The sequence below is a fragment of the Mugil cephalus genome, chromosome 5 (genome assembly GCF_022458985.1).
Source record: "Mugil cephalus isolate CIBA_MC_2020 chromosome 5, CIBA_Mcephalus_1.1, whole genome shotgun sequence".
NCBI lineage: Eukaryota > Metazoa > Chordata > Actinopteri > Mugiliformes > Mugilidae > Mugil > Mugil cephalus.
This window is the reverse complement of record NC_061774.1, coordinates 24,289,086-24,316,169: the sequence shown is the minus strand read 5'-3', so window position 1 is coordinate 24,316,169 and position 27,084 is coordinate 24,289,086. Positions and strand designations below refer to the sequence as shown.

Here is a 27,084-nt window from a genome sequence, read left to right as displayed (position 1 = left end):
GATCTGGCCCATGCACCTGCACAAGAAACAACCTTCTTCTCAACTGTGCGTCTTTATCAAATAAATGAGTCATTCAGTCTGTGTTTTTACCTTAATATCCTTGTACAGGGCTGACTCACAGGTATTATCTTTCTTCTAAGTTCAGTGCAGTTTGAGGGAATGTTATCGACTCTTATCTTAGCTTTAATGCATCTGTAATATTAGGCATCTACTCTGTTATTTCGTTCTCTTTAAAAGCTACAGTATTGGTGTCTGGATTCTCTCTTAAAGCCCCTGAACCCCTGGAGAGAGGCACAATGGCAGGATTTCTGTGCATTTGGGGTAAGGAAAGTCAGCTCCCGTGCTTCCTTTTGTAAATAGGAGGTCATCACTAACTTGGACTGACATACGCCCGTGGTCCCTGTGGTGACAAAGGGGATTAGGTTTCGGAAAACTGTCATGGACAGGCACTCCATTACGTTTCACTTACCTTAAAAAAAAAAAAACAATTCTTTGAAGTTTCTACTTGTCCCTTTTTTTTAAAATGCTCACTTGTCTGGTCGTGTCTTTAAGTAACGGAAACAGTTCATGAGGGTTCGATTGGCGTTACACACATTTAGTTGGTTACTCAACTTGTACAGTTGCTGCTTACACGTCTGAACTTGATTCACTTGTAATTGAATGACAACCGTGTCTTAAATAAAGTTTCATTCATGTGATTCGGTCCATGAGCTGATTTAGTCACAGTGTAATAGTCGCCACAGTGCATAATGTATTTTGAGTTTGCTAGTAACCTGTTCTCTTGAAGGTGTAATGGAAACCTATTTGTAATGGAATCAGTGTTAAGTGGATGTTGCATCATGATTACACCAAAGACTGTCTCAGATTTCTGACACTTGTGACATCAGAACCCACTGTAAACAATCTGATTGAGCCCACTGCGCTTCGGTGTTGACACTGTACGTCAGTGAAGTTGCCCGATTAGTTCAGCCCTGCTGAGGACAGAGCTCTGTAACGAGGGGTGGGCACGGCATGTTGGGACGCGCTCACAGAATCTTATCACGTTGAAAGTTTAGAAGGGCTTTGGTTTATTTTGGCTGGAGTACAGGCCTCCTTCTGTTGAAATGACAGCGAAGATGAATCTGCTTGTTATCAGCCTTCTTGTATTTGCTGAGATCCAAAGTCTGTTGCCTGGATACAGTACTGAGCACAGTGCCCTTAACATGCACGGCCTCAAACACGTGGGATTATTCAGTTCAATAATAATAAAAAGAAGCATCTAAGCCTTAAATCTTATTTCCCTTTCAATTGCAGAAATTGTTAAAGGTGCTCGTCTGTAGAAGGTGAAGACACTGGTCTTAGGGCTGGGTGGTATGACCAATAATGCATGTCACTGGATTTTTTTTTCATGCATAATAAGCAAAAAGGTAAATATTGTAGAATAATCCCATGTTAGCACTGCCTGCTGAAATCCGGGGACATTTACAGCTCAGAGATAAAATAATGAATAAATAAATAAAAATGAATGTTGTCAAGATGAAATGAAGAAACAGAGACAATTTTGCTGTAATTTATTTTTTCATATTTAAACATATTTAAACTACAATGTCTGTAATAATAGTCTGTAGTAATAGCTTATTTATTTATTTATTTTTTTTACTCATTCATAAAAAGCTGAAACTGGGGACATTTTTGGGGATTTCTGGTCACTTAAAAAAACAAAAACAAACTTAACATCCGACAGGGCACGTTTTTTTTTGGCACAAGTCTCTCTTGTTCTGGTTTTATTTTTCCACCTTTCCGTCTTCACCACACCCCACAGTGACACAATCTCACCATGTGTGTTTTGAAGCACTACATTAAAATGTTCTGGTCCGCCCCAGCGGTGCACTGCTCAGGATGCTGCACCTTTATGACGGTATATTAAAAATTCATATCATAAAAAAATACTGGTATTGGGTATGAACAGGTATACTCCCCAGCCCTATCTGGTCTCATGACAATAAACTTGTCTTGTTTTCTCGTAAGAGTCCAAGCAGGTAAGACTTCTTACTTCTTTCTTCAACAATCCAGCGTGTGACAATATGTTTCATTTATGATTATAAATAATAAGAAATTAAAACGCTCCAATTTCATTGGATATTGTACATGTGTCAATGAAGCCTTCAGGGGCCTCTGGTCTCAATAAAAGCACCTATTAAAACCTGGTCGATCTACCAGTGGCGTCAGGATGTCCACCCAAGCAGGTCAAGACCAAGGCGCCTGCATGTCTATAGAACTGTGGCTCACAGTGTGGACACTGGTTAGACGTTGTGCTCAGTCTCAGGAGAAAAAAAAACAAAAAAAAAAACTGCAGCAGGCAGGATATTAGAGACTAGGGGAGGCCTCTGGAAAAGCCCCTCTGCTTAGGAAGCTTAGCTCAGCAGGCCGGCGTTGACACCGAGCCCCTTTGTTTCTGATCTTACTTGGCTGTAGGGGGTTGTCACCAGAGTCCTGGCAGGTATGGGGTGTGTATCCTAAGATACTGTTGTTGTAGTCATTGGTTGGTTAATGTGTAAACTCAAATATGACCATTGTTGGGTTGTTTTCAATCCATATCATACCCAGGGGGACTCCATTGTTGGAAAAGCTCTTCTGTAACTCAGGGGTCATCCACACCAAGCAAATTTGTTACTCATCTTGAACCACTTTGTGACTGTGATAAGCTGTACACCCTAAGGAAAGGAAAACTCCATTTCTAGCTTTATCTCACATGCATTCACGCATTATTTTACTTCCTGTGTCAGATTTCACTAAAAATGTGTGTGAGATGATCTGGGTTAGTAGAATGGGGATTTGGAACTGCGCACCCAGGTAATGGCTAAATTAAAAGAAGAGCGTGTGGACTGAGTATTTGAAGGATCGTTGCACCTCACACACACCTCTTCAAGGCAGTGTGTGTTGATTCAGTTACAGTCCACTGTGTCCACTGTTGGGGTTGGGGTTATGTATAAGGAAATACAGAAAAAAAAAGACGAATGTCTGCTTTCTAGCAATGTCTACTTTTTCAGCTTGTGGGGTGACACTTTTCACAGTCAGTACGTTTACATGCATGTGGAAAAAAAACAATTATTGCCTTAATCTGACTTTAAATGGACAGCTGGAGTTCTCCGTATTCGATTAAGACACCCAGATAATGTGATTGGAAATCGATTTTCTCCGGCATGTATACGCCTTAATCAGACTTTAACAGGATAAAGCGTGTGCTCCACAACCACTGCGCTGACGTACGACTCCGGAACAGAAACATCCAAGAAAGTCAGAAGAAGAAGGTAAACAGAGCCATTAGAAGAACCACTTGAGGGATAGCGCCATCTAATCTGCACTAGAAGTAGCGCAGACATTATGTACAAGATTGAAAAAGCTGAACTATTATCCATCTAATTGCTGTTTGAAACGCTGGTCTGACGCATGAACGACTCTTGTTTATAATAAGTCAACGGGGAAGGGGTCCGTATAAACCCGCTGATAAGACACATATCGTCACCTAGTGTGGTGGAGGAGGACATGTTCCCTTTCAGTTAATGGATTTTCCCCATTGCATGTAAACTGAGACAAGGACTCCATTCAGAAAGTCAAATTTTGAGCATAGCTCGATTAAGCTGGGCATGTAAACGCACACGATTGTCACAATATGGAAATCGTGCTGGCAAAGAAAAGTCTTTCCAAAGGTCACTGTAGATCAGCCAAGTGCTGATCCGGAGAGAATTGTTCACAGTGTAGCACTAAGCTTGGCCATGAATAAGGAAGAGTTCACTGCTCTGGGGAGCTGCTTTGAATAAATGCAACCACTGAAAGACATGTTATTCATAAGTACTTAATATACACATGATTTCAGTAGATATCTTCCAATCTTTGAATGCTTACAGGTCTAGGGGGATTGTAATGTGTTATAAATTAAGTGCAACAGTTCCAGTCCCTTGTGCATTTTCCTGAAATTACACATGATTTGTCAAACAGCCCACTACTGTCAGTATCACCTTGCAGCTAAAACAGGACAGTGTTATTGGTTTGAACCTGCAACTCTCATAACCGGCTCTCCTTCCTCTTTTTAGTCTCATACAACTACCAAGGAATCCTCAGGCCTTCCTTTCCCTTCTTGTGGGCTCAAGGATTTGCCAAGCCAAGAGAGAATTTGGGAATGAAAAGGGGTTCGGAGGGAATGTGGTTGGAAGCGAGTAGCATCAGTGGGGGCCAGGAGCGTCGTTAATCTGCTACCCAAACATTGTTCCGTCTTCTAATCAGGGTGGAAGTGGGACGGACTGGCTGGAATACTAACATTTAGCTCAGGGCTAGGACGTTTTAGTCGCAGGAAATTTGGGCTTGTTTAATCAGGGGCTTATCGAGAGTCAAGAGGAATGGGAGGAATAAAGAAGGAACCTAGACAGTTTGAGCTCTTAGGAAAATAAGCTTGGAAAGCAGCCGTCTCATCTGTTTGAATGCCAGGTGCGTAGTTTGTTTGATTCTAACATGGTCGTAGTTGAACGGTTGGTGTTTGTTAACAGAGTCAGGAATTTTAACTGTGAAGTTAAACATTTACTGTCCTGGTTTGGTTTCTAACTGCTGGCCCTGCTCAGTCACAGCTAAATATATAATAGCACAGGCCGAGCTTGAGTAGAAATGACACTTTCTGGCATGTGAATGGATGTGGTGTGGGAGTGTGTGGCACACTTACTCAGCTGTTTCAGCCTCGGTGAGTAATAATCACTGCCACAATGTGATGGATTCACGTAAACCACGCAGACACCCTTTAGCTTCACCGACATCTGTTCTATTATGATTTATTTCTGAAATAAATACCCACACTGTTTACGTCTGGCTGCAGATTTGAGGTTTTGTTAGTCCAAGTTGTCCTGCTCTGTTGCACATTAGACGATAGTGTCATTTCCGCAGAGAATCATCGTTTGGTCAAGTTGTTGCTATGAAGCGTCACAAGACAACTGAGTTGCTTAGATAAATGATGAGACTTACATAACCCGACAGTAGATGCTGTTGCAGACACCCACATAGTTTCTGCACCCACGTCTTTGCTACTTCACATCCACAGGAAATAATGGAAGGAGGAGATTTGGAGGAAACACAAACTTAGAAACTATGTCCAAATTAAGAAGATTATTATACAGAACTATATCTAATACTAAACTTAGCGGTCAGAGGTCCTTGTGTGAACAATTAAGATCTGGTACGTTGCCCCTGGCTATTGAAGTGGGCAGATATGAGGGTATCATCCCTGAAGAGCAGCATATATGTGTTTTGCGTGACTTTGATGTTGTTGAAGATGAGCTTCATGTTTTGTTTCATTATACAACGAACTGAGGAAAAAGTTCAGGGGAATAGTCACGATTTATTTTGGATGTTTGAGTACGATATGTTAATGTCATTCTTTAAGGAGAAGACTTTTGTTTTAGCCAGATGTATTGAAAAAGCTTGGACATTAACACAGAAAACACACATAAGTATACAATTTTCTATTATAGTTTTGTATATTCTGGAAGATTTGTCTGTATGACTTTTAGTTGTTTAATGAGTTGATGGACTTTTTCTGCTTGCCATGTTTGAATTGTTTAAATGCATATTGCATAGGGCTTCAACAGGGGGTCCGTGACCCCTAGGGGGTCCACAGAGGTACTGCACAGGGATCGCAAAATCTTTGGTTGATTACACATTTTTTATATATTTTTTAGTTTCCCTCCACAAATTTAAATTTCTTTAAATACACATTAACATGGATCCAAGATATTTTAGTAAAGGGCCAAAGGATAGCCTAATATTGAATGCAAAATGATAATAATAATGTATATATATAAATAGTATATATATATAAATAGCACTAGGACATCCAGACACAAATCTCCTTGTCAACATCATGTGTTGATCACGTTTCTGTTATCACGGATGTTATGACCTCAGTGTAACCTGATGCTTAATATATTTTTGCAGTGGAGATCTTTGTTCTGTAGCTGCACAAAATACAGTTTGATGATGAAACGGCTCTATTTTTTTGTGCAGATGTTTGAGGAAACTTGAAGCTAAACAAGAAGGTCAGCTTTCAAACGATGAGTTTATGGGAACACAAGACTGTGCAGCTTTTCATCTTTCATGTGAAAGGAAGTGGAGAACAAGAACTGCTTCCATAACCAAATCAAAAAAAAAAAATAAAAAAAATATCAAAACTCATGTGAAACCCATTGAGAACTCACAGGAACGTAGTTCACAGGAGCGAACGCTGTGTCTGTGCCGTTCTCTCAAAAGGGGACTTTCATGCTCAAATTCAGGGACATTGAAATTAAGATACTTTGAAACCGTTCCAACCTATCAGAAAATGTTTTAGCGAGTAAGATTTTGATGTCTTATTAAATTAGTAAACCTAACTGAATACAGACTGTCAGCCCTATTTGAAACATTTGTCAGTGTGGTCATACCTTATACAGTATATCTTAATGGCTGCCACTGCAGGGACCGAAGTGACATCTGTTCAATTCTCTACTGTTTCACTGTATATAATATCCGGTATTCTCATCATATCATGCATAAGCTTCATATCATGCTTAAGTAAAATCCTACCCATCGTTCCTGTTGAGTTCCTGTAGCTGGTTGTGATGGTGGACAAAAACGTTTCTTCTCACTCACTGAGACACTTTTTACTCCCAGTAAAATCCTCTGACACTGAAGTCGGACTGATGTGGGAAAGGCTAGGAATGCACCTTTATGAGGATCCTTTTAAAGATAAGTAAATGTACTTGCATTTGGGACTTCTGTAGCTCCACTTCCTTAGCAAGAAAGCGTCAAAGGAAACAATGGATGCAGTGTCAACCTCTGAACTTGCATTGTTCTTACTGATGAGCCACAAGACTCTCTCCGTCTTCTCATGAGAAAGATTTGATTCATTGCTCTGCTGAGGTGAGATGCGAAAGCCGAGCCAGGCCTGGAAAACTCCTCGCGATCCAGGTTCCTCTGCACGTCTCTGGGAATTACTGTCACAGAGTTTTTAGTTGAATATGACAGATTCTTTTTGTGCGTGTGTGCAGGTTTGTGCGCGTTGTGCCAATTTCCAACAAATTGAAAGCAGGTGACGGAACTGTTGTGCTTGGAGGCACGCTGGTCTGCAGGGGTTGAAAGTAAGAACAGAAATAAATGTCTTCTTGATCAGTGTTGCAACTGTGGAATTATCAGTTTCTTGAGAACAAAACATGAAATATATCACCTACTAGATTCAGCAGTATTTCAGTAAAGGAGCAAGGATAGAAGACTAAGACACCTTTTAGCTTAAGGCTGCCAGACCTCATTATGTTTTGATTTTGAACGGGAGGTCCAGAAGAAGAAAAACCGTTGAGGAGAGAGAAGGAAATTGGCTTAATTGCATTTGGAAGCGTGACACTTTGGAAAGAACATAAGTGTAACCGTAACCACGGTGTGCCACAGGAAACAGGCTTCCTTGTGTGACCGGTTTTGCGTGACGAGTCTCGCAAAGGTCGCGCAACGAGATTAGTCCGCGTGCGAGGGAGCTCCAAGACAGAAGCTGCAACTCAGGAGAGGAAGGTCAGACCTGAAAGCTGATTCTGGCAGTAGTCTGGGTTTAAAAAACTGTGACAACAGAAGAGCTGGACAAAATCAAAAGCCACGTGGCTGTCAAGTTGGGGTAGGTTTTATAGGAGGAACAAAGTGCAGGACAAAGTGCGAAAATGAGGTTTTTATTAAATAAGAGCACTGTGGATGGTAGGAAATCCAAAACTCAACAAAAACACATAAAGTCAGAAACGTGGCATTGTGACATAAATCATGGCTTGGAGACGAAGACAAGGCAAGGACACAAAAAACATGTCAAGGTGACAAAAAAATGAGGACAGGGAGCAAAGGGAAAGGAGGGGCTACATATACATACATGGGCAGAAGGACAACGAGACACAAGTGGAACCAATGGGGAGAAACCATTTAGCAATTAAAGGAAAACACAAGGAGCAACACAAAAAAAAAACAGGAAATCAAGACACTTAACAAAATAAAACAGGAAACTCCAAACACGATCATGAAAAAACAGACAAAATCAGAATCGTGACACATAGCAACCTTTTTAAGAGTTAAATTTTCTTTCAACATGCAGCATTAGTTTTACGAAGCCCTCTTTCATAACCTTGCAAAATAACTTCAAAGCTGAAATACCTCTAAATAATTAGATATGGAATTGAATCAGAGTTAAATCGGAGTTAAATCACTGCAGGAAATAAGTAGCGATGCCCAACCCTAGTCTATTTTAAAGCCTCTGTGGTGAGTCTTTCATTTTATTTTCTAGTTGCTAATTGCGTTCTTGTGCCCAGTTTTGTGAGTGTGTTGGTTTCAAAGCTCGCAGCGGTGGGCCAAGTCAACGGTTTGATGATGGATATCACTGCAGAGTGATTATGTAAAAAAGATCATTCTTAAATAAAGAAAATCAACTCTCAAAATTGAATAATGTAAAGAAAAACACGTAAAGGTTCATAAAGGCACACTGAAGGTAGAGAATGCTTGTAACGTACTTGTATTCACACGTGGGCCAAACTTCCAGGTGGTCTCCAAACCTACAGTGTGCACACAAACGGCAGTCAGATATTTATTCAGAGCTAAATCAGCTGGTCTCCAGAGACGAAGGTGTGACACTGAAAACAGCTTCTCCACGGAGGAGTGTGTTCCTGCAGGCTTGTGGTCCCTGGGGTGATGTCATTCAGCATGTGGCCGGTTAGGACTCTCTTGCTGATTAGAGCTGAAATTAAAGCAAATATATATATTTGACCACGGGGTTGATCTGCAAGTGGCATCTGCCAGTACCAGCCTCTCGTGTAAATACAATTTAGCTTCTGCTCAGATGAAATCTGTGTGTCTTGCTGAGTAGGAGCAGAACATGACTAATCAGGGGTTGTGTAAGGTTTCCCACGCCAGATGACTCTCGCAGGATCCACAGCGTGCCTGGGAACATTTGCGCTGTTCGAATTTAAAATGAGAGCGACAGTAGAAAGCTTATATTAGAGCAGTTAAAACATTATTGTTGGGGACCTGAGTTAACCCTCCTTTCCTTCTTTAACACAGGCTTCAGGATATTTTAGGATGCTGCGAGTGTGTGCGAGTATAAACGTTTGCAGACAATCTGGCGATGTTCATTTGAGACCTTGTTTCCGCAAGAAAAGCTAGTTCACACTTCTGTTTAACTGGCTTCGCTTTCCTCACCCCCTTCAACAACACACACTTATTTATGTCTTCCTTTCTCCTTTATTATTCTCTCCATGACTACAAATCAACATAGTTCACTGCAGCTGCCTACAGCGTGTGGTTGGCACATGTGAATGGTAAACTTCTGGTAATCCAATACAAAGGTCTTGCGTAACGTGCTCTCCCACACATAATTTATCTCGTGTTGTTTTCCCGTTGGAAAATTGATAGTGTAGTTGAATAATGCTAAATCTTGAGGGGGTTTTATTCTTGGGTTTCAAAATGTTAGCCTCTGCAGATTTAAAAATCTATCACAACAGGGCCGTGCCTAGTGCTCCGTCTCTTCTCACAGGCCTAAAAGTATTTAACTCAGAAGCTGGGGTCCTACTTGGGCTTTGGCTTTTTCCGCTCCAGTGCTGATTCCCAAATAAAACACCATGCCAATTATATTCTATTAACTGTCATTACCTGCGATGATCCCTGCTCCATAATGCTCTTTTGTTCACTGTCTCTGGTCTGGGCAGAGAATCTGCTGTGGTTCCAGCAGTTGATTTAAAAGCTTAAGCTGATTCCTCAAAGAGGTTTGTCTGGGCTCCCGCTATGCTGGTGCGTTATTCGGTCGGTGCCGTGTGTGGGCGAGGGAATACTTTTTATATGTGTGGTCCACAAACAATCACCGGGCCACTTTATTAGGCACACTAGAAAAACAAAAGCAGTCTAGTAAAAGATTGGACCCCCTTTTGGCTTCAGAGCTGCCTTAATTCTACACTTTCAACAAGGTGTTGGAAACATTCTTCCAAAGATTTTGGTCCATATTGACATGACAGCATCACACAGTTGCTGCAGATTTATCGGCTTCATATATATGATGAGAATCTCCTGTTCCACCACATCCCAAAGGTTCCTCTATTGGATTGAGATCTGGTGACTGTGGAGGCCATTGGAGTACAGTGAACTCATTGTCATGTTTGAGATGATATGAGCTTTGTGACGTGGTGCATTATCCTGCTGGAAGTAGCCGTCAGAAGATGTTCCACTGTGGTCATAAAGGGATGGACATGGTCAGCAACAATACTCAGGGAGGCTGTAGCATTTAAACCATGCTCAGTTTATACTAAGGGGCCCAAAGTGAGTCAAGAAAATATCCCCCACACCATTACACCACCACCACCAGCCTGAACCACTGATACAAGGCAGGATAGATCCATGCTTTCATGTTGTTTAAATTCTGACCCTGAAATCTGAATGTAGCAGCTGAAATCGAGACTTGTCAGACCAGGCAACGTTTTTTCAATCTTCTCTTGTCCAGTGTTGGTGAGTCTGTGTGAACTGTAGTCTCAGTTTCCTGTTCTTAGCTGACAGGAGTGGCCCCCAGTGTGGTCTTCTGCTGCTGTAGCCCATCTTCTCCAAGGTTGGACGTGTTGTGTGTTCAGAGATGGTATTCTGCATTCCTTGGTCGTAACCAGTGGTTATTTGAGTTACTGTTGCCTTTCTATCACATCAACAAGGTATTTTCATCCACACAGCTGCTGCTCACTGGATATTTTCTCTTTTTCTGACCATTCTCTGTAAACCCTAGAGATGGTTGTGTGTGAAAATCCCAGTAGATCAGCAGTTTCTAAAATACTCAGACCAACAACCATGACCACACTCAGAGTATCTAAATCACCCTTTCTTTCCCATTCAGATGCTCGGTTTGAACTTCAGCAAGTTGTCTTGATTACCTCTACATGACTAAACGCATATGCACCTATTTGTGTTAATAAGCAATTGAACAGGTGTACCTAATAAAGTGGCCAGTGGGTGTAAATCACAGCCTCCTAAATGAAAACATAGCGGAAGCTGCCACTCAGTTATTTTAGTTGAATTCCATAACTTTCATGATAATTTAGTGCAGGATTGTTACATTCAAATGGTTTTCACTAATGTATGTAAAGTATTGGCCAGAAAGTGTAAAGCTCTGTTTGTATCGGTTGATAAAATACAGTATCATTTCTCAGATTTCACTTCGTTTGACGCTAAACACTTGAGCTTGATTATTTGATCATCTACTGTACGTCACGCTCCACTGGATGTGCGGTTGTCACCGTATCCAGATCAGTCAGACGTGGTGAAAGGTTGGCTCTGCAGCTGATTGAAGTGATTTAGGGGCATGATCTGTTATTATCCCAAATCTTATAAAAACCTCTGCCAATTCTTGGAAAAGCTCGTGATGCGTGCTAAAATTAAGCATCGGGGAAATAAGATACACACAAAGCCATTCTGTTTTCCATGCCCACGTTGACTGCAGATGATTGAAAGTACAGCATTAGTAATGCAGTGCAGTCTTTAACTGCAAAATTACACGGTTTATGTGTATTTTTCAGAATATTTCGAGGCTGGGTGATGTTAATTGATACAGAATATTGTGCTTGCTTGATTTTCTGCCGCCTGACTTTCTCAGAGATGCTTGAGTGAGTCTTTTTTTGTGGATTCACCGATTCCAGATGTCCTTGCTATCCCTGCATCTGTCCTTCATTTTTCCTCCACAACTGTTCGTCCTTAATGTTATTGGGTGTATTGGGAACCCAAAGTAATCCCGGTCATTTTGATGAGTGTTCCGTGACTTAAATTTGTTTTCGATTACGATTTCGCATCAGTATGTCTTTGTCCTCATCTGGCTGTCGTCATCAGGGGGAAATGATGGCACCTTTACAGCATTTTCAAATGACTTTCCACAAATATATGCAGCAGTCATACTGGGAGATGATGTTGAGTATGCTGTATATCATTAAGCCTGCAAGCTGCAGTTGTCTGGTTCCAACAAATGTGCTGCAGCAGTGATTTTAAAGCCCATAAACTTGATTTTAGATATAAATTTTCATTGTAAACTTTAACTTACACAATAGAAACTGTTACTTAGATCCAACTCAAAATTCAAGCAACATTTCCAACCACTTTTTGTAAGTTTAGTGAACTTTTTTTTTGATATTTTCAGTTTGGAAAGATCCGTATTATTAATTTTACTGTATGCTAAAAAATGAAGTACAATTTTACGTTACTAGATGAAACCGAGTGACGCCTTTGCATTAAATAGTGCGATACATATGTGCTCATTTGACTAAACTCTAACTTTAAGGGAAGTAAATAGTTGCATACATGTGGCACGTGTTTGTTTTCCGCATGTTTTACTTTCTAAATAAGTCCGTAAATTAAGTTTTGTAAAAGCAATTAATTGCGACGTTCAGTAAAATGAATTTCATGGTAGATCATAGGTCTTCAACAAAATCTTTGGTTGATTATTCATTTTTTATATATATTATATTATATATGTACATTGTTTATATTTCTTTAAACACACATTAACATGAATCCAACATATTTTAAAACTTAATAAGCTTTATATTGCTTAATATTGAATACAAATTGATAATAATGTTACATATTTATGAATAGCAGTGGGTTGAGTTTAATATAGGACACATACAGTATAGCAGTAATCTCTTCATCAGTTTGTGGGTCCTTGGCCTGAAAACCGTTGAAGACCGCTGTGTTAGATAACAATAATTTCCCAAAACATTCACACTTTTTACTTATGTGAAACTCAAATACATTCAAAAAGAACAAAGAAGGAATTTATTGGAAGAAAATAAAATAAATTCCCATGGACAGCACCATTGCAGTGCGTTTTACAGGGTATTTCTTAAGAAAATCATTAAAAACCTTTTCCCTGACACAGCTGTGTGATTGTGCAACTTGATTGGTTTTTATTGACAATAACCTTGCGACATCCGCAGACAGCTCCACAAATATTACCAAGTGAGGCTCTAATATTGCTATAAACTGCACCAAAGCACTTGAAGTCCACTTTTCCCAGTCCCAGCTCCGCACTAATGTCTCCATGTAAAATAAATAAAACATGCTCGATGAGAAATTAAGCTTGCCCTTTCTGATCCCCCCGTCCCATTCCACCCATTCCCCATTCTCCACTTTCCTCTCCCAGTCTGTACAGACACAATGAGCTCCATAGCCACAATACAGGATCCCCGTGGTGGTGGCAGCTCGTGAAAAGCTCCAAAAGATTGATCGCAGGGAGATACCACTCCTGACCTTTGGCTGAACTTGTCGAAGTCCTTACAGAGTTGGGGGGGTGGGGGTGGGGGGGCTGCCAAAGGGCCTCCTCATACAAACAGTCAGATGTTACCAATCTCAGTACTCTTGTTTGTTTTTGGACATTCCTCTTTTTTCACCAAATCCTCTTTCTCATTAAGGCAAAGGCAAGATATTATCATTTTAATGATGCTAAAAACTTGGCGTTTACTCGCTCTCTCTGTGCCAGAGTTGTGTTTTGCCTTGTCTTGGGACCATGGATTTAGGTTCTGCAGTACTGAACAAATACAGTGGTTTAACTGTGGTTTATTGTCTCTTACTTTGAGAAGAAGCAGGACGACATAAATGTGCAGCTGCAGTATTGTTCTTTGTGTCTATACATCCTTCTCATGCCATTTAGTTGTATTACTGAATGGATTGGATACTTGTGTTGTCGTTCTTTCTATTCAGAACAAGAAGTGCGATCAGATTAAGTTGCCACTTTGAATTAACGGGATTACTGGCTTGAAGCCAGAAGACTTGTTTATATGTGGTCTTGAACTTGGACGCACAGTTCAGTCTGGATTATGCAACGCACTTAAGGCGACATTCTAGAAAGTAGAATACTTGAGACTACAAAGCGGGCGTGTGAGTTGGGAGCACATGTCTCTGTTTATGTTCACAAGCCATAGAGCCAACAGCTGTCAGCTCTTTAACAGGCTGATCACATTTTGCCCCAGGGTCTTGAAGTAAGTAGTGGTTTACTTCCCCAAGTCACGGCAACACCAGCCTGTCTGCAAACCTGGAATTATTAGTTGTCAGTTTGACACAGGTCGCCGTCCAATTTAGGGCCTCTGAGATTACTGCAATAGCTGCGTTTCTATTGGTGGAGGGATTGCGTTGAACTGGTTGGGACGGTGAGCAAATACTCACCGGAGGTGATTGTGGAGTCGACTGGAGCCGTAGGCAGACATTGCCAGTAACCAGATTAGCATGTTTTCCCCTTCTTGTGTTGCAGGTACAGGTACAAGTATGTGTATTTCGGGAACAATAACTAAGTTTTTATGCTTTAACACCAAGTGTATTCACGGTCGACTGGCAGCTACATCTCAAATATATATATATATACATATAAAATGTCTAATCAACCAAAGATTTTGCGACCCCCCCCCCATGCAGTACCTCCATGGACCCCCTAGTGGTTGTGAACGCCCTCTTGAAAACCAATGCTTTAAGACCTAAATATCTGCCCACGGATAAAAAATAAAAGCTTACAGTATTTGAATTACCATAACTCACCAATGGACAAAATTCAGAGTGTGGCTGAACATTGGGAAGTTGCCCTTTCTGAAAAAAAAAGAAGCTGCCATTACGGTAATGATGAGCATTGCTGTTGGCTGCAGGTTGGGTAGCGACGCAACGCCGGGGAGCCTCAGGAAGACAGAGTTGTTTGGAGGTATTTGTTGGTAAAAACTAAGTTAGTTATACTCTTGAGATGTCACGAAGGTCTTCCAGGCGAAAGCACAACATCCCAATGTTCAGCCACACTTTCAATTTTGTCAATAGCGCAAACCATTGTGAGTTACGGTAATTCAAAAACCACATGCTTTAATGGATCGCCAGCAATCGCCGTTTGGTTTTAAAGGGTTAAAGTGTCCTCCGGGGTCCCCTGGTTCCTGGTAACCTTAGCATTTGACTCATTGTTAAAGTCATTACTGTTTGATGGAAGGCTCTTTGATTTAGCAGATGGTTTGACAGAACTGTAAGTAACAGCTTTTCATTTGTCTTGACATTATCATTTCCGCAAACCGTTTTGGAATTGTGGTCACGAATGATTTGACTGTTTTATCTCTCGGAACATAAAAGCTGACTCTCCTGGGAGTTTTCATTCGCTTTTTTCTTTTATGACACATCAAAGCAAAAATAAAATAATAATAATAATAATAAAAGATTCACACACAACTGCTCCCTCGGGGAAAATGGATTTGGCAAAAGCAGAGGTTCATTTTCTTTCAAGTCCATTCATTCATTTGTAAACCAACAGAGACTTCCCTCCTTTGTGGCTACCAGAGTGATAGTGATAGTGATGACCGCACTCTGGACGTGAATCTTTTGAGAGTGACTTTGGTCTGGACGCGAAGGATTTCCCAAGGGAAGGAAGTGAAAATGAAGAAAATAAAGCCGACCGACATCGTTTGATTGTTGGGGAAACAATGTGGGCGACATTCCGTCGAAAGCAACAAAGGCAACACATTCCTCTTTTTAATTGAGTACCCCCGAATGACCCTGCAGTGGTTTGAAAAGACACATCCAGGCGTTTCCAGGCCTTTTAGGATTCATCTTTCTATTGAGGATTTCGTTTGGTTTAAACATCTTTTTCTTTTTCTTTTATTGAGCCAGAAGCATCGCATGTATCGTAGACTTGTGTACACGTTTCCATCTGTTTTAGTGAGGGAAAAAAATGCCGTGGGTGGTATTGTGGTATTGCAGTGGTATTGGGCAATGACACTCTTTGATGGCAGCTTCCATCCCCAGCAGGATGCAGCCTCACACAGCCACACACAAAGGGAAAGACTAAAAAAAAATGTGTTGACCTGTCTTCTAAATTCACTAGATCTCAAACTCATCAAATGTTTTGCCTGATCTGTGTAATACCAGTGCATCTGTGTGTTACCTTTCCACAAAAACAAGTGGGGGCACCTAGACTCACAAAAGAAACATAGGTCCGTTTTGTGAAGTGCGCGTCTCAAACGAAGCATTACCTCTGACCAGACATTGGTTTTCGTGCGTTCTTCAGCTCAGGACGACATTTTCGTGGAGCCACAGCTGTACATGAATCAAGGTCCTTGGCTTCTCTGCAGCTGCTTCCAAAGTGAACGACAGGATAATGAGAAAACCAAGTCCTGCAACTTTCTGCAGTTCAGAGCAGAAATGTGTAATTTATGTTAATGTGCATGAACCCCAGTGGACAGAATTATTAATTGACTTTGACCTTTGAGACATTGTTTTCTACCCATGGGTCTGATCTCACCAGAGGCCAGAGAAATTAAATTTGGTACTCGTAACAGATTTTCATCATTTCTTTTCCTGATGACATTATGAGTCTGAGCAGTTTCTGTTGTTCCAGAAAGCACCTGTGGAGGAAAATATAAGCATCATTTATCTACGTGAGGACATTTTCCAGGAAAATTTTCCTAATAACAGCAAATTTTTATTTATTTATTTTTGTCTTTCCCACTTCTGCTGCACCGTCCTCCGAGCGCAAACCAATCTTTGTAATGGAAGCGACACTGTAATCTCTCCTGGTAAAGGTGAGGTGACGCTGTAATCTCTCAATGCACTCATTGACAAGACTGACTAAGAGATGACCTAGATGTAACTCTGACCACACAGCTTCAGCCCTAACGTGGATCCTCTCAGTGATTTTCTATCTATCTGTGTTTGCCGTACGGTAAACTTGGCGCGGACAGCACTAACATCCAGCTGGCACATTTTACGAGAACCTTTCAAATCAAGGCCATCTACTCTGCAGAAGCTGAGGATACTAAAGTATGTAGGCCACTGAATCTTTACCGAGGCCAAAACCAAGCGAAGCAAACCAGTGAATGATGTGCTTTACTGTTCTTAAACCTGGATTTGCTATTGGTTTACAGTGAACACCTGGTAAAGTTGTTCTCATGTACAGGGCTACAGTACGTTATTGTGTAATGTAAGATCTGGGAATGTCATTCTGAAGTGCATAAAGGATTAAAATGTTATTAACTAATAGCGGGAGCTGCAGCCTGCTGTCCTGAAGCCATAAAATAACACAGAAGAGCCATAAAAGCCGAGTCATAAGAGAGGACGGAGGTAATTACCATGAATCCTCCCTGCCAGCTCAGGTAGCCTCACATCACTGGGCAATATTTGCTTTAGTTAACTGTCCTACAAGAACATAGAGTCAACATTTTGTGATTATATTTGCTTTCTCTCTCTTTACTGGAAATAGGAGGGATCATTTGAGGTTCATGTAGGGCTCCACGGGACATAGACGACATAATATACATACGTAGCTGATGTGAGTAAGTCTGGCTCACTCTGTACAAACAAACACTAGATGGCGCTGTATTTTTTTTTTTGCCAATCGGGTTAATTCTTCTTTATACACTCAACTCGCGTTTCGATACGATTTCCCGATACTGGGTTAACAATACAATTTTCTAACTGAGAAAGATTCCTTTAATTATTTTTGAGACAAAAAACACATTTCTGAGGTGGGATGTAACTTCAAAACAAAAATTATACAATGAACGAATATTTAAAAAACATCTATATGTAGATATATAAAAAGTACAAATTATATTTTCTCTTTAACAAATTGAAGAGAACCTTTGTTTTATTTCTCTGAAATGGCATAAACTGCAATACAACACATTGTCCTCTTCTTAAAAGTGCAAATGAAATTATATTTTATCTTAACAAAAATAAATTCAAGAAATAGATCTTTAAAACAAATTCCACATTAAAATAGCTAAATGAATAATACAAATAAACAAAATCTCTTCAGATAAACAAATTAAGGCCTGAATGCGTTCCTAGTTTTGGGATTTACATATTTTTTTAAGGAAGCATGAATACCTGACAGTGACATATGTCTTCGATTAAGTCGACTAAAACTAGATTTCGCCCCCTGCTGTTTACAAAGGGCATTGAGATTCATTTTTCATTTGGGCTGATTTTAATCGTCACACGTTTGTATTGATCTTTCAGATCTCAAAAGATGAGTCAAAGAAACGTTTGTATCTCCGAGGCTCCTCAGTTAACCTTTTCTCTATGTTTTCCATCTTTAATGATCCATAACAATAAGGATATTATGGAGATGGTGAAACAGCCAAAAATACTAAAGCAGAAACATGCTGCTACTAAGTGGAATAATCAGAGCTTGTGCGGTCTGCATCGCTGTGGACGTCAGATAACGGCCCTAGGGTCTGGGCTGTCGTCATAGCTACGACATCAAATTGACGCAAAAGCCTAAACTGTCTCTTAACCAGTCACTTTCTGAACCCCTGTGTTTATGGGTATTTTAGTCTGCTCACACTCAAAAGTGAAGGAACATGATTATGTGACTTTCTTGAGTCCTGTTGTTTCCTGGCAACCATAAGATGGTAACAAGACTCGCTCATCCAAAGCAAGAAATAATAATAACTTTATTTTTATAGCACCTTTCAAAGCAAAAGTACAAAGTTCCATCAGCTAATACAGATGCAAAATATAATCCTAGAGATAAGAAAAACAAAAACAAGATCGTCTGTTAAGAATAAGCAATGATCAATAAGAATAAGTCTTAGGAGGATAAGAAGTTTGCCTGTGTGATATCCTCAAACAGGAAGTCCTGTAAATCAAAGGCCCAAACAGCAAAGGCCCGATCAATTAAGGCTTTAAACCTGACCAATAAAAGCTTGATATCAATTCTAAAGCAAACAAGGGTTTGTGTGACGTGTTCTCTCGTTAAAAGATAATAAAGAAATGGACCATATGGCTCATAATCCGCCCCCTTTCTTCCTCCGTTACTGCACAACTTAACAAAACGACATCAACTCCATTAGCTAGATTTGCTGGTACCTTCCAACAGGTGTCAAAGTATCCTGCTGCCTGCTGTCAGATACTTTCTCCAGAGCAGGTCCATTACAGTAACCATATAGTGCTGGCATGTGAACCACATGTTTGCACTGTAAAGCAGACTTCCAGGCCTCGCACTCAGGCTTCTCTGTTGCTTTTTTGTGCTGTCAACACCAGACACACAGCGCTCCGCTGACAAGTGCTACGGCAGGATGAAATAGCTGCACGCCAGCACGCAGAGAAAACCTGTGCCACTTTCCTTTCTCTTCATCCCGAACACCAAACATGACGCCGCTTGCAGAAATGAGGCCTACCGTCTGCCCACTCGCCGACACACAGCAGTCCATTTCTTTTGTAATAGGTCCAGACTCCCCATGCGAGCCAAGAAGCTGACAGACGCACAGCTGGGCCAGATACTCTACGTCTTTGTACCCCCCTTTTTTTTTCTCCCTACAGCTGTACAAATAAATGCGAAAGAAACTCTGAGGAAATTTAATCTTGTAATTGTTTTGGCTTCAAAACCAGCCAGTCCAGGGGGGTCCTGTCTTTTTTATGGCCAAATGGCTGCCAGTGTTTGTGAGAGTGAGTGGATTTTAAGTGGGCCTGGTCTTAAAAGTCTTGCAACAGGAGCAGGAAGTAATTATTTCACCATTGGTGTTTATGTTTGCACTTAAGAGGTGTATTTTCATGGGATGTCCTTTTCAATCTGTGTATATGAAACATGGATTCAATTTTGCTGCCACTTGACCCTAATGCATTTTTTGGAGCGTGTGCATATTTATGTAGCATTTGTCCATATGAATTACCATATGTACGCCTGAAAATAGACGCAAACCAGCAGCTTCTCCTCATGTGAGGGTCTGTGGAGCGACTACTACCCGATAAATCCCCTGTCACGACACATTAGCTCGCCAGAGCCCTTTGGTTGGGATGATTGCAGCTTATGTCAAGCTCGTTAGTGTTTAGTGCCGTTGACCAGAGAGGGATGTACGGCCAACGAGTCTTTGTGCACGTCTCCGTTCAGTTCAGCGAGGAGTTACAGTGAAAGATGTGTTCATAAAGGTGGTTCTGCTTGTTTCTTGGTTTCCAGATGTGAACATGCATGTCTAGGTTTTAGATCCAGAAGCTTAAATCATCGTTTGAAAGTCTGTTTTTTTTTTTTATCTGAAGCCCTCTGAAGTCACTCCTTCTGTTCTCTTCGTAGGCTGTGACAGGAAGATGTTTTGGTGACAAGGATTTCAGAGGAGGTTTGGAGAACGGGATACTGCTGTGCGAGTAAGTCCTTAAGATTTGTTTTTGTCTCGTCTTTTATGTAAGTAAAAAAACTATTATTTTGTGTTTTCTTGCCATTATCTGAAGAATAATATCATTGTTCTAATTGGGACTGTCGCTCTATACCGGTATTGACGATAATCGTGGTGTTAATAAATTAAATTTCAATATTGTGTTAAAAATGCGCATATGATAATATTGTGTAAATCCTTGCCAAACTTTACCCACGACCCACTTTATCTGGCCCGCGCTTTGCCCGCTATATATCGCTTGCCGCGCTCGCTCTGTGCACTTCCACTCCTGACCACCGTTGTGATACATTGATGGTATGGTGGCGCTGTTGAGCTCCTGCCAGCTCAAATCCAGTGAGGAGAAGAAGACCAGCAGCGAGCGACAGGAAGTAGATGGAGCGTGTTCGGCGGTGGTGCACAAGCAAACGAAAATTCAAAATACGATGGTAAAACGATCGTCTTTTTACCGGGGTCGATTCCACCGCAGTGTGTGTTGTATGATTAAAGAGGGAATGTTTTGTCTCATCTTAACGTTACTTTACTATTGCAGTAAATGTCTTTGCATTTGAAGATATAGGCCTAGCTAAAGTAGCAGCAAGTGCGTTAATTAGAGTTAGCCGGATAGATTTTCAGTTATTTTTTGAACATAAATGTGAATTAAAACGTGATAGTGTTATTTTGCACATGCCAATATTTAACTTAATGTAGGCTACTGCAAATTTAACATTTTGGCCCACGACCCTCCCCCAGATTCAGTTTTGGCCTCCACTGATCCAGTGCCACCTGAAAAAAACTGTGTGTTTTACATCTGCCCCCTGTCTTTATTTTCAGTGTAATTCATCTCCCAAAGAGAGGAAATTACATAAAGTTTAAGATGATTTTCCTGGATTTTGCTGTTCTTCACAGTTTTTGTTTCACAGATATTGTGATAATATCGTTAACATACCTTTTTTTTGTCCACGATAATCGTGAAGTGAAAATCTGATATCGTGACAGCGCCAGTTCTAATAGAACTCAATGTAAGTTATTTGCTCACATTCATTGTTCTTTTATTCTGTTTTCCGTTTTTCTTGTAAAGCATTTTGCCTGAAAAGCTGTTATAAACACATTTTACTTACTTGCACTGAGAGCCACTAAAATTAAGAGTCAGTTTCCTTCTATATGTAAAAATTATGCTCTTGTTCAGATTCTACCTTTTTAATTGAGGCATTGAAGTTATAAGGCTTTACAAAATGTCTTAAAATAAACGAACAGTAAACAAAGCTACATTTCTGTTCGTAGGAATTTTTTTCTGGATTGAATTAATATTGAATTGGCCCACTAACCGAAAGGGTTTGTACTGAAAATAGAAGAGGACAACGACAAAGACTAAAACATGCACCTAAAATAACCGCACGCCGCTCAAAATTAATTGAGATGAACATTAGCAGTGAAGCCCGTTTTTGTGTCGCACTGATTTGTCACAACACCGTGGTCCAGTGATCAGAGAGACCGAAGCCCCATTAAATTGCGTGACACTTGCACTTTTGTCGGCCCGCGCCTAATGAATCGGAGTACTAACATGAGACCTTTACACTGTCTTTCTTTGACATTTCTACGTGCCGTAGGTTCTTTATTATGAACACAGACATCACAACTAATTGAGCAGTGCTCCCACTGGTTTGGGAATTTCCTACGGTTAAGACAGTGAATAATATAAACAAACATAAGCAGTGTGAACAGTTGCATAGTTGTAATCTCAAACTAAAGTGATCATAAAAATGCCAACAACTCTGATAATGAATTGTTTAATGAGCAGAAAATGCAAAACATTGGATAAGCGGTTATAGAAGATGAAATGAGACAGTAGCTTCGTTCAGCCTGGAGATAAACTGCCTTTTTTACATATTGGTGAATTGACTAGAACTGACATTTGAATACGTCCCATAAAATCAAATCAAACTTTATTTTTATTGAGCCATCTATTCAAATAAGTTCTGATACTCAGCGCTTAACACAATGCAGTAAAAATACAACAACAGCACTTTAGGAACTGACAGAAGATACTTAATGAAACTGTTGAGATAAGAAATGTTTATGAATAGAGAGAAAGATGAAGCATAGCAAAAGAGAAAAATGCAATAAAAGGAAATAATAATAATAGAGAGTTTTGTAAAGTGCTGTAGTGGGTGAAGAGATTTATGCAGGGGAAATATATATATATATATATTTATCAGTTAAGTTTTTATTGCAGAGATTAATGAATTAAACCAACAGAATATTAGGCAGGTTATAATGTTATGGCCTGTTGGTCCCAATTAAAATCATGTCTGACAAAGTGTTGATCGGAATTGGAATATTTTAAAAAGTTACTGTCTTTATTTAAATTAAACTACTTAATAATTAAGATTATAGTAGCAATCCAGTCACAAACTATAAATAAAATACTTCAGATTAAATATCCTAATGACAACACTGCCACATGTCATTGTCAGATATTGTAAAGGTAAATATAAAGACGCACACACCATACATGCTTTCAGTAAGTCAAGTAATGCACTTGCATGTTATCCAGACCACAGAGAAGTGGGCAGATTAACTGAAAGAAAGTGTGATGTGGCTTGTTTTACATTGTTTTACATGACGCTAATTCCGCGAGTGAACAACTTTCCAATCTCTTCCTCCCGTTCTACTCAAGGAATGAGGAAATGTCACTGTGCAAACTCAAGACAATGTGTTGACATCACTATGTTTGTTTTGATTGTGTCTGCGTGTCACGATGCAGGAAAGCCTTCTCACTCTTTTTTATTATCAACACTTCCTCGTAGATTGAAGTTTGAATCTTCCGGGACCATACGTGTTTCTATTTCCCTAGAAAAGCACGAAACGCTTTTGTAAGCCACCCCAATACCCACCCCTAAATGTTAGGGGTGTGTATTGGCAAACGATACAATACGTATCATGATATTTGAGTCAAGATACGATACATTATTTCGATATCATGATATTGCAATATTCTACATAGTTCACTGAGAAATTTTAAATACAGCTTAAAATAGGCATCGTATATATGTACATCAGATGACAGTGATAATTAATTGGACAAATTGAGTCAAAAAACAAGATTAATCCAAATGATCCTTTTCCAATTTATTGCACTTGTACAGAAAAATCTGAGGTTGTGGAGGTCGGTCACGATGAGAGCAAAACATGAAGTTTTCTTTTAAAATTGATATTAAGACATTCAAAATTGCATTATATTAGAAATATTATATAAAATATTGCAATAAAGTATTGGTAATGGAACGCCTTCATTTCGAAAAACCTCTCAAATATCATGAAAACACTTTCACGCTCTCATGAGGTTGTTTTTCGATGTATCGATATAAAAGTTTATCACAAAAGTGCAATGGAAACCTTTTTTTTTTTTTTTTTTGCATTTCCCCATCACCAGCCTTCCCGGAGATGACACAGGGGGTCAGTTAATTTTATTTCAAGTCTCACTTGACGAGAATTTGGGAGAATTATGGGACAACGAGACTTTACGAGAGTTACAGCACATTCGCAAATCACCTTTCAGTGGAAACACGTACAAAGCACAATTGTATTCCATCGAAACACAGAAAGCAGACAATCTTTTTTTTTTTTTTTTTTTATAGGAGTAAAAATACTGTCTTCCCTGCTGCCATTACTCACACTCTCCACCTACACACCTGCACATAATCTGTGTAGCACAGAGAACACCCTTCTCCTGGGGTTTTTCAAAGTTATTCCTGGAAATATACAGTACAACAGGAAATTTCTAACTGAAGTAGAAGCACATGGAGGCAGTCTGGGGGGAAGAGAGTTCACGGAGGAGGTGAATTACAGCTCTTCATCTCAGAATAAACTGCCGCAATGCCGCGAACTTCACAGGGCTGCTGATATCTAACACCGGGTATCCAAGGGTGGGTTTTTCCTTTTTAGAGCGTACAATCATTACACTGCTTCCTCTGATGAAAACACGCACAAAAGATGAAACTAGAGAAAGAGAGGGAACTTTAAAGCTCCTTGTTCATTTCATGGCAGAGTTTTTAGGAATGTACGGTACTACGCAAAAAAAAAAATCTTTGCATGCATATATGCATCTATGTGTGATGAGAGCATGACAGCAGAAAGACGCACAAAACTCTTCACATGTGTGGTTTACTGTTGCATAAAAAGTACCTGAACAAGTTAACAAACCTCAGTGGGTGTGAGGAGCAGCTCTCCTCTCTGATTTAGGATCTAGGTCCTTGGAGACTTTTCACAAACCACAACGGGGCCGTCGAAAGTTATTCTTTATCCTTTCGTTGTTTGTTCGTTTGTGCCGAGTCTTGCCCTGCATACCCTTTGAGATTGAGATTTCAATAAGTCAGACTACAGATTGATTTATCCCCTAATTCCCCCCCTCCTGAGAATCATGTCCACACCCTGCAGGGACCTGAGGTTAGGCCCACATTGTGTGGTAATGTGAAGTGTTCAGGAAATTAAACTCTGGATAATTACGTCAGTACTTTAAAAAACAGCCAATGAGAAAGTTACCCAACACACTATTGTAGACAAATCTCACTAGTGTAGAAAAGACACTTCTGTAAAGTCGTCCACATGAATCCAAAGTCCTTCACCTTTAGGATATCGTACGTCACCTTTTTGAATCCAGGTCCCAGGGTGAAAAAGACAAATACAAAGCCTGTGCGGTTTCTTTTTTACCTTCTTGTGGATGCCTGATACAAACACGATGATGTCATCATTCCTCATAACACAACAGCAATAACATCAATGGTGGACTACAGGCTTGTGACAGCGCTGCATCAGATGTTGACCCTTGTTGGGTGGCTAGAGCAATATATACTGTTACTGTATGTATCTTTATTATGTGTGTTTGTATACGGCGTGCAGGGTTGATGCCAAGCGGCAAACTCCAGGCAACTTGTGCATGAAGCCCATGCACGAGTGCAAAAAGCTGTAGTTCATCAAGTGGCCACTTGAGGCTCCAAAAGGGAGAAAATCCCCATAGACCCTCATGATAACAAGCCCAACTTTACAGCATTATTATACATGTTTACAGCCTGGTACAAAAAAACGATTTTGGTCTCAAAAGTTTATTTCACTATTCATGACAACTGTACGGGTTTTTTTTTTTTTTTTTTCTAACTCATTCATTTATTTTTTATGAAGGAAATTCCAGATGATTAAGGTTGTTCCTGCCTTAAGGGGGTGGTAGCCTGAGCTAACGGGTCTCAATGTCCTGACACGATCTCCCCCATGTCCATATTTGGAGTATCCGAGTGTGGGCGGAGTAAATTTCATCCAACATGGCAACCGCACTAGTATATACAGTTGACGCACATGTTCTGCCTCTTCTTCTTAGTTTTTTGGCTAAGTTCTGTGGCAGAGCTTTATGGATAAATTCTCAAAATGATGCCAAGGAAAACTGGAGAAAAAAATATTGTTTTGGTACGTGTAGATGTGGCCTAAGCTATGGCAAGTTCTTCTTCTTCTTCTGTGGCTGTTAACAAACCAGCTGGCAGGTTCATCACTGCCACCTGCAGGACAGGAGTGTGGCTCCGCAGCTTTAGAGGGGAAGTCTCTGTTTTGTTTAAATTGAATTCCCTGTTAAATCAAAAGAGCTGGTGCAGTCAATCCCTGGTCTGATGGAATCATTTAAAAAAATATCCTGTCGTGTGTTTTGCGTTAATGTTTTCATATTTTGCAGCGAAAGCAAGTTTGCGATTACAGAGAAGAACATCTGTCAAGTTTCTCCTGAAGTTTCTTTTTTTAATTAAAATTCAACTAGTGATGTTTTTATTCCTCTTCTCTCTTTTGCCAGGTTGCTGAGCTGCATCAAACCCGGCCTGGTGAAGAAAATTAACAGACTTCCTACACCGATAGCTGGCCTGGTAAGCCTCTCACCCTCGTCTTTTTCACACAGCGTATGCAGCACTACAGCCGAAACCTCGCAAGACAAAACCTTTGATCCTCTTGAACCATTTTCCTTGTGCTATCGCTTGCTCTTTTTTCTCTTCCTTCGTCACATTCCTCGATGTCTGTGTCTCTTCCTCCCCTTCCTTTCTCTATCCCTCTTGAGATATTCTGATTAAAAGCTGTTAAACTTGCCGTAACTTGCTCTCATTTCCTTTGAACAAAGGGCAGAACTTTGTGCATTATATGACAGTAGTGCCCTGCAGGCGTAGGGGTTGTACAGCAGCCACAAGCAGTGTAACTTGAGATTATTGCTTTTATGTCAGTGGCCTAAATTTTAACAACATGGCCACAATGAGTGAATCATGTGTCCTTATCGTTGCTGGTGTATGTCTTTTTCTCGGTGTGAGTAATTAATATCCGTCATACTTGCTCCTTGCTGACGAAAGATCTTCTAGCAAAGTAACGCCAAACCTTTTTTGTAAATAGAAGTTAACTTTTTCTTTCATCTGCTTCGCCCGAGGCAACAGCTGCAACCGCACACCGACAATGATGTGTGACAGGCCGATTTAGTAGCTTTGACAGGCTTAACTTTTCACGCTGCTTGGTGTGTGACCAGGGTTTGATTACAGTTAAAAAGGTCTCGGTTACAGTCCCCAAAGCCAAAGTGTCCATCAGCAGCCAGGTGTGACAGCGAGTCCTTAGCGGCTCACTTACTGTACAGTACGACAGTGCTGTTGTGAACTAGCCCAACAGCAGCATACACCTTCGTTGTATGTGAAATATTCTGGATAACAGCATCTGTACTGTGGTTCATTGTATTATGTTGACCAAACTTAATTAATTAGATGCTCTAAAACCACCAAAAAGACGCTTTCCTGCTGATAAAACTAATAAATAGTTTATTATTACCTCTGATTTAATTGAAGATTCTTATGTTTGTGCCTTGCTTCTCAATGAGGGTCTGTGACTCCAAGTAAATCTGATACATTTCAGTGTAGAGTACAGTTCTATA

At 40.3% G+C, this 27,084-nt stretch overlaps 1 protein-coding gene across 14 annotated transcripts in view; it reads left to right on the top strand.

Moving 5' to 3' along the window:
* The window catches only part of LOC125007843 (LIM and calponin homology domains-containing protein 1-like), a 103,374-nt gene that overhangs the window by 22,576 nt on the left and 53,714 nt on the right, over positions 1-27,084 (top strand). For 12 of the 14 annotated variants that reach the window (XM_047584700.1, XM_047584698.1, XM_047584697.1 and 9 more), the window contains exons 2-3: positions 20,069-20,139; positions 25,978-26,047. In XM_047584700.1, the coding sequence (XP_047440656.1) occupies positions 20,069-20,139; positions 25,978-26,047 (141 nt within the window). Of the gene's footprint in view, positions 1-19,851; positions 19,927-20,068; positions 20,140-20,525; positions 20,594-25,977; positions 26,048-27,084 lie in introns of those variants that run through there. The other 2 variants (XM_047584699.1, XM_047584689.1) reach the window with 2 other exon arrangements.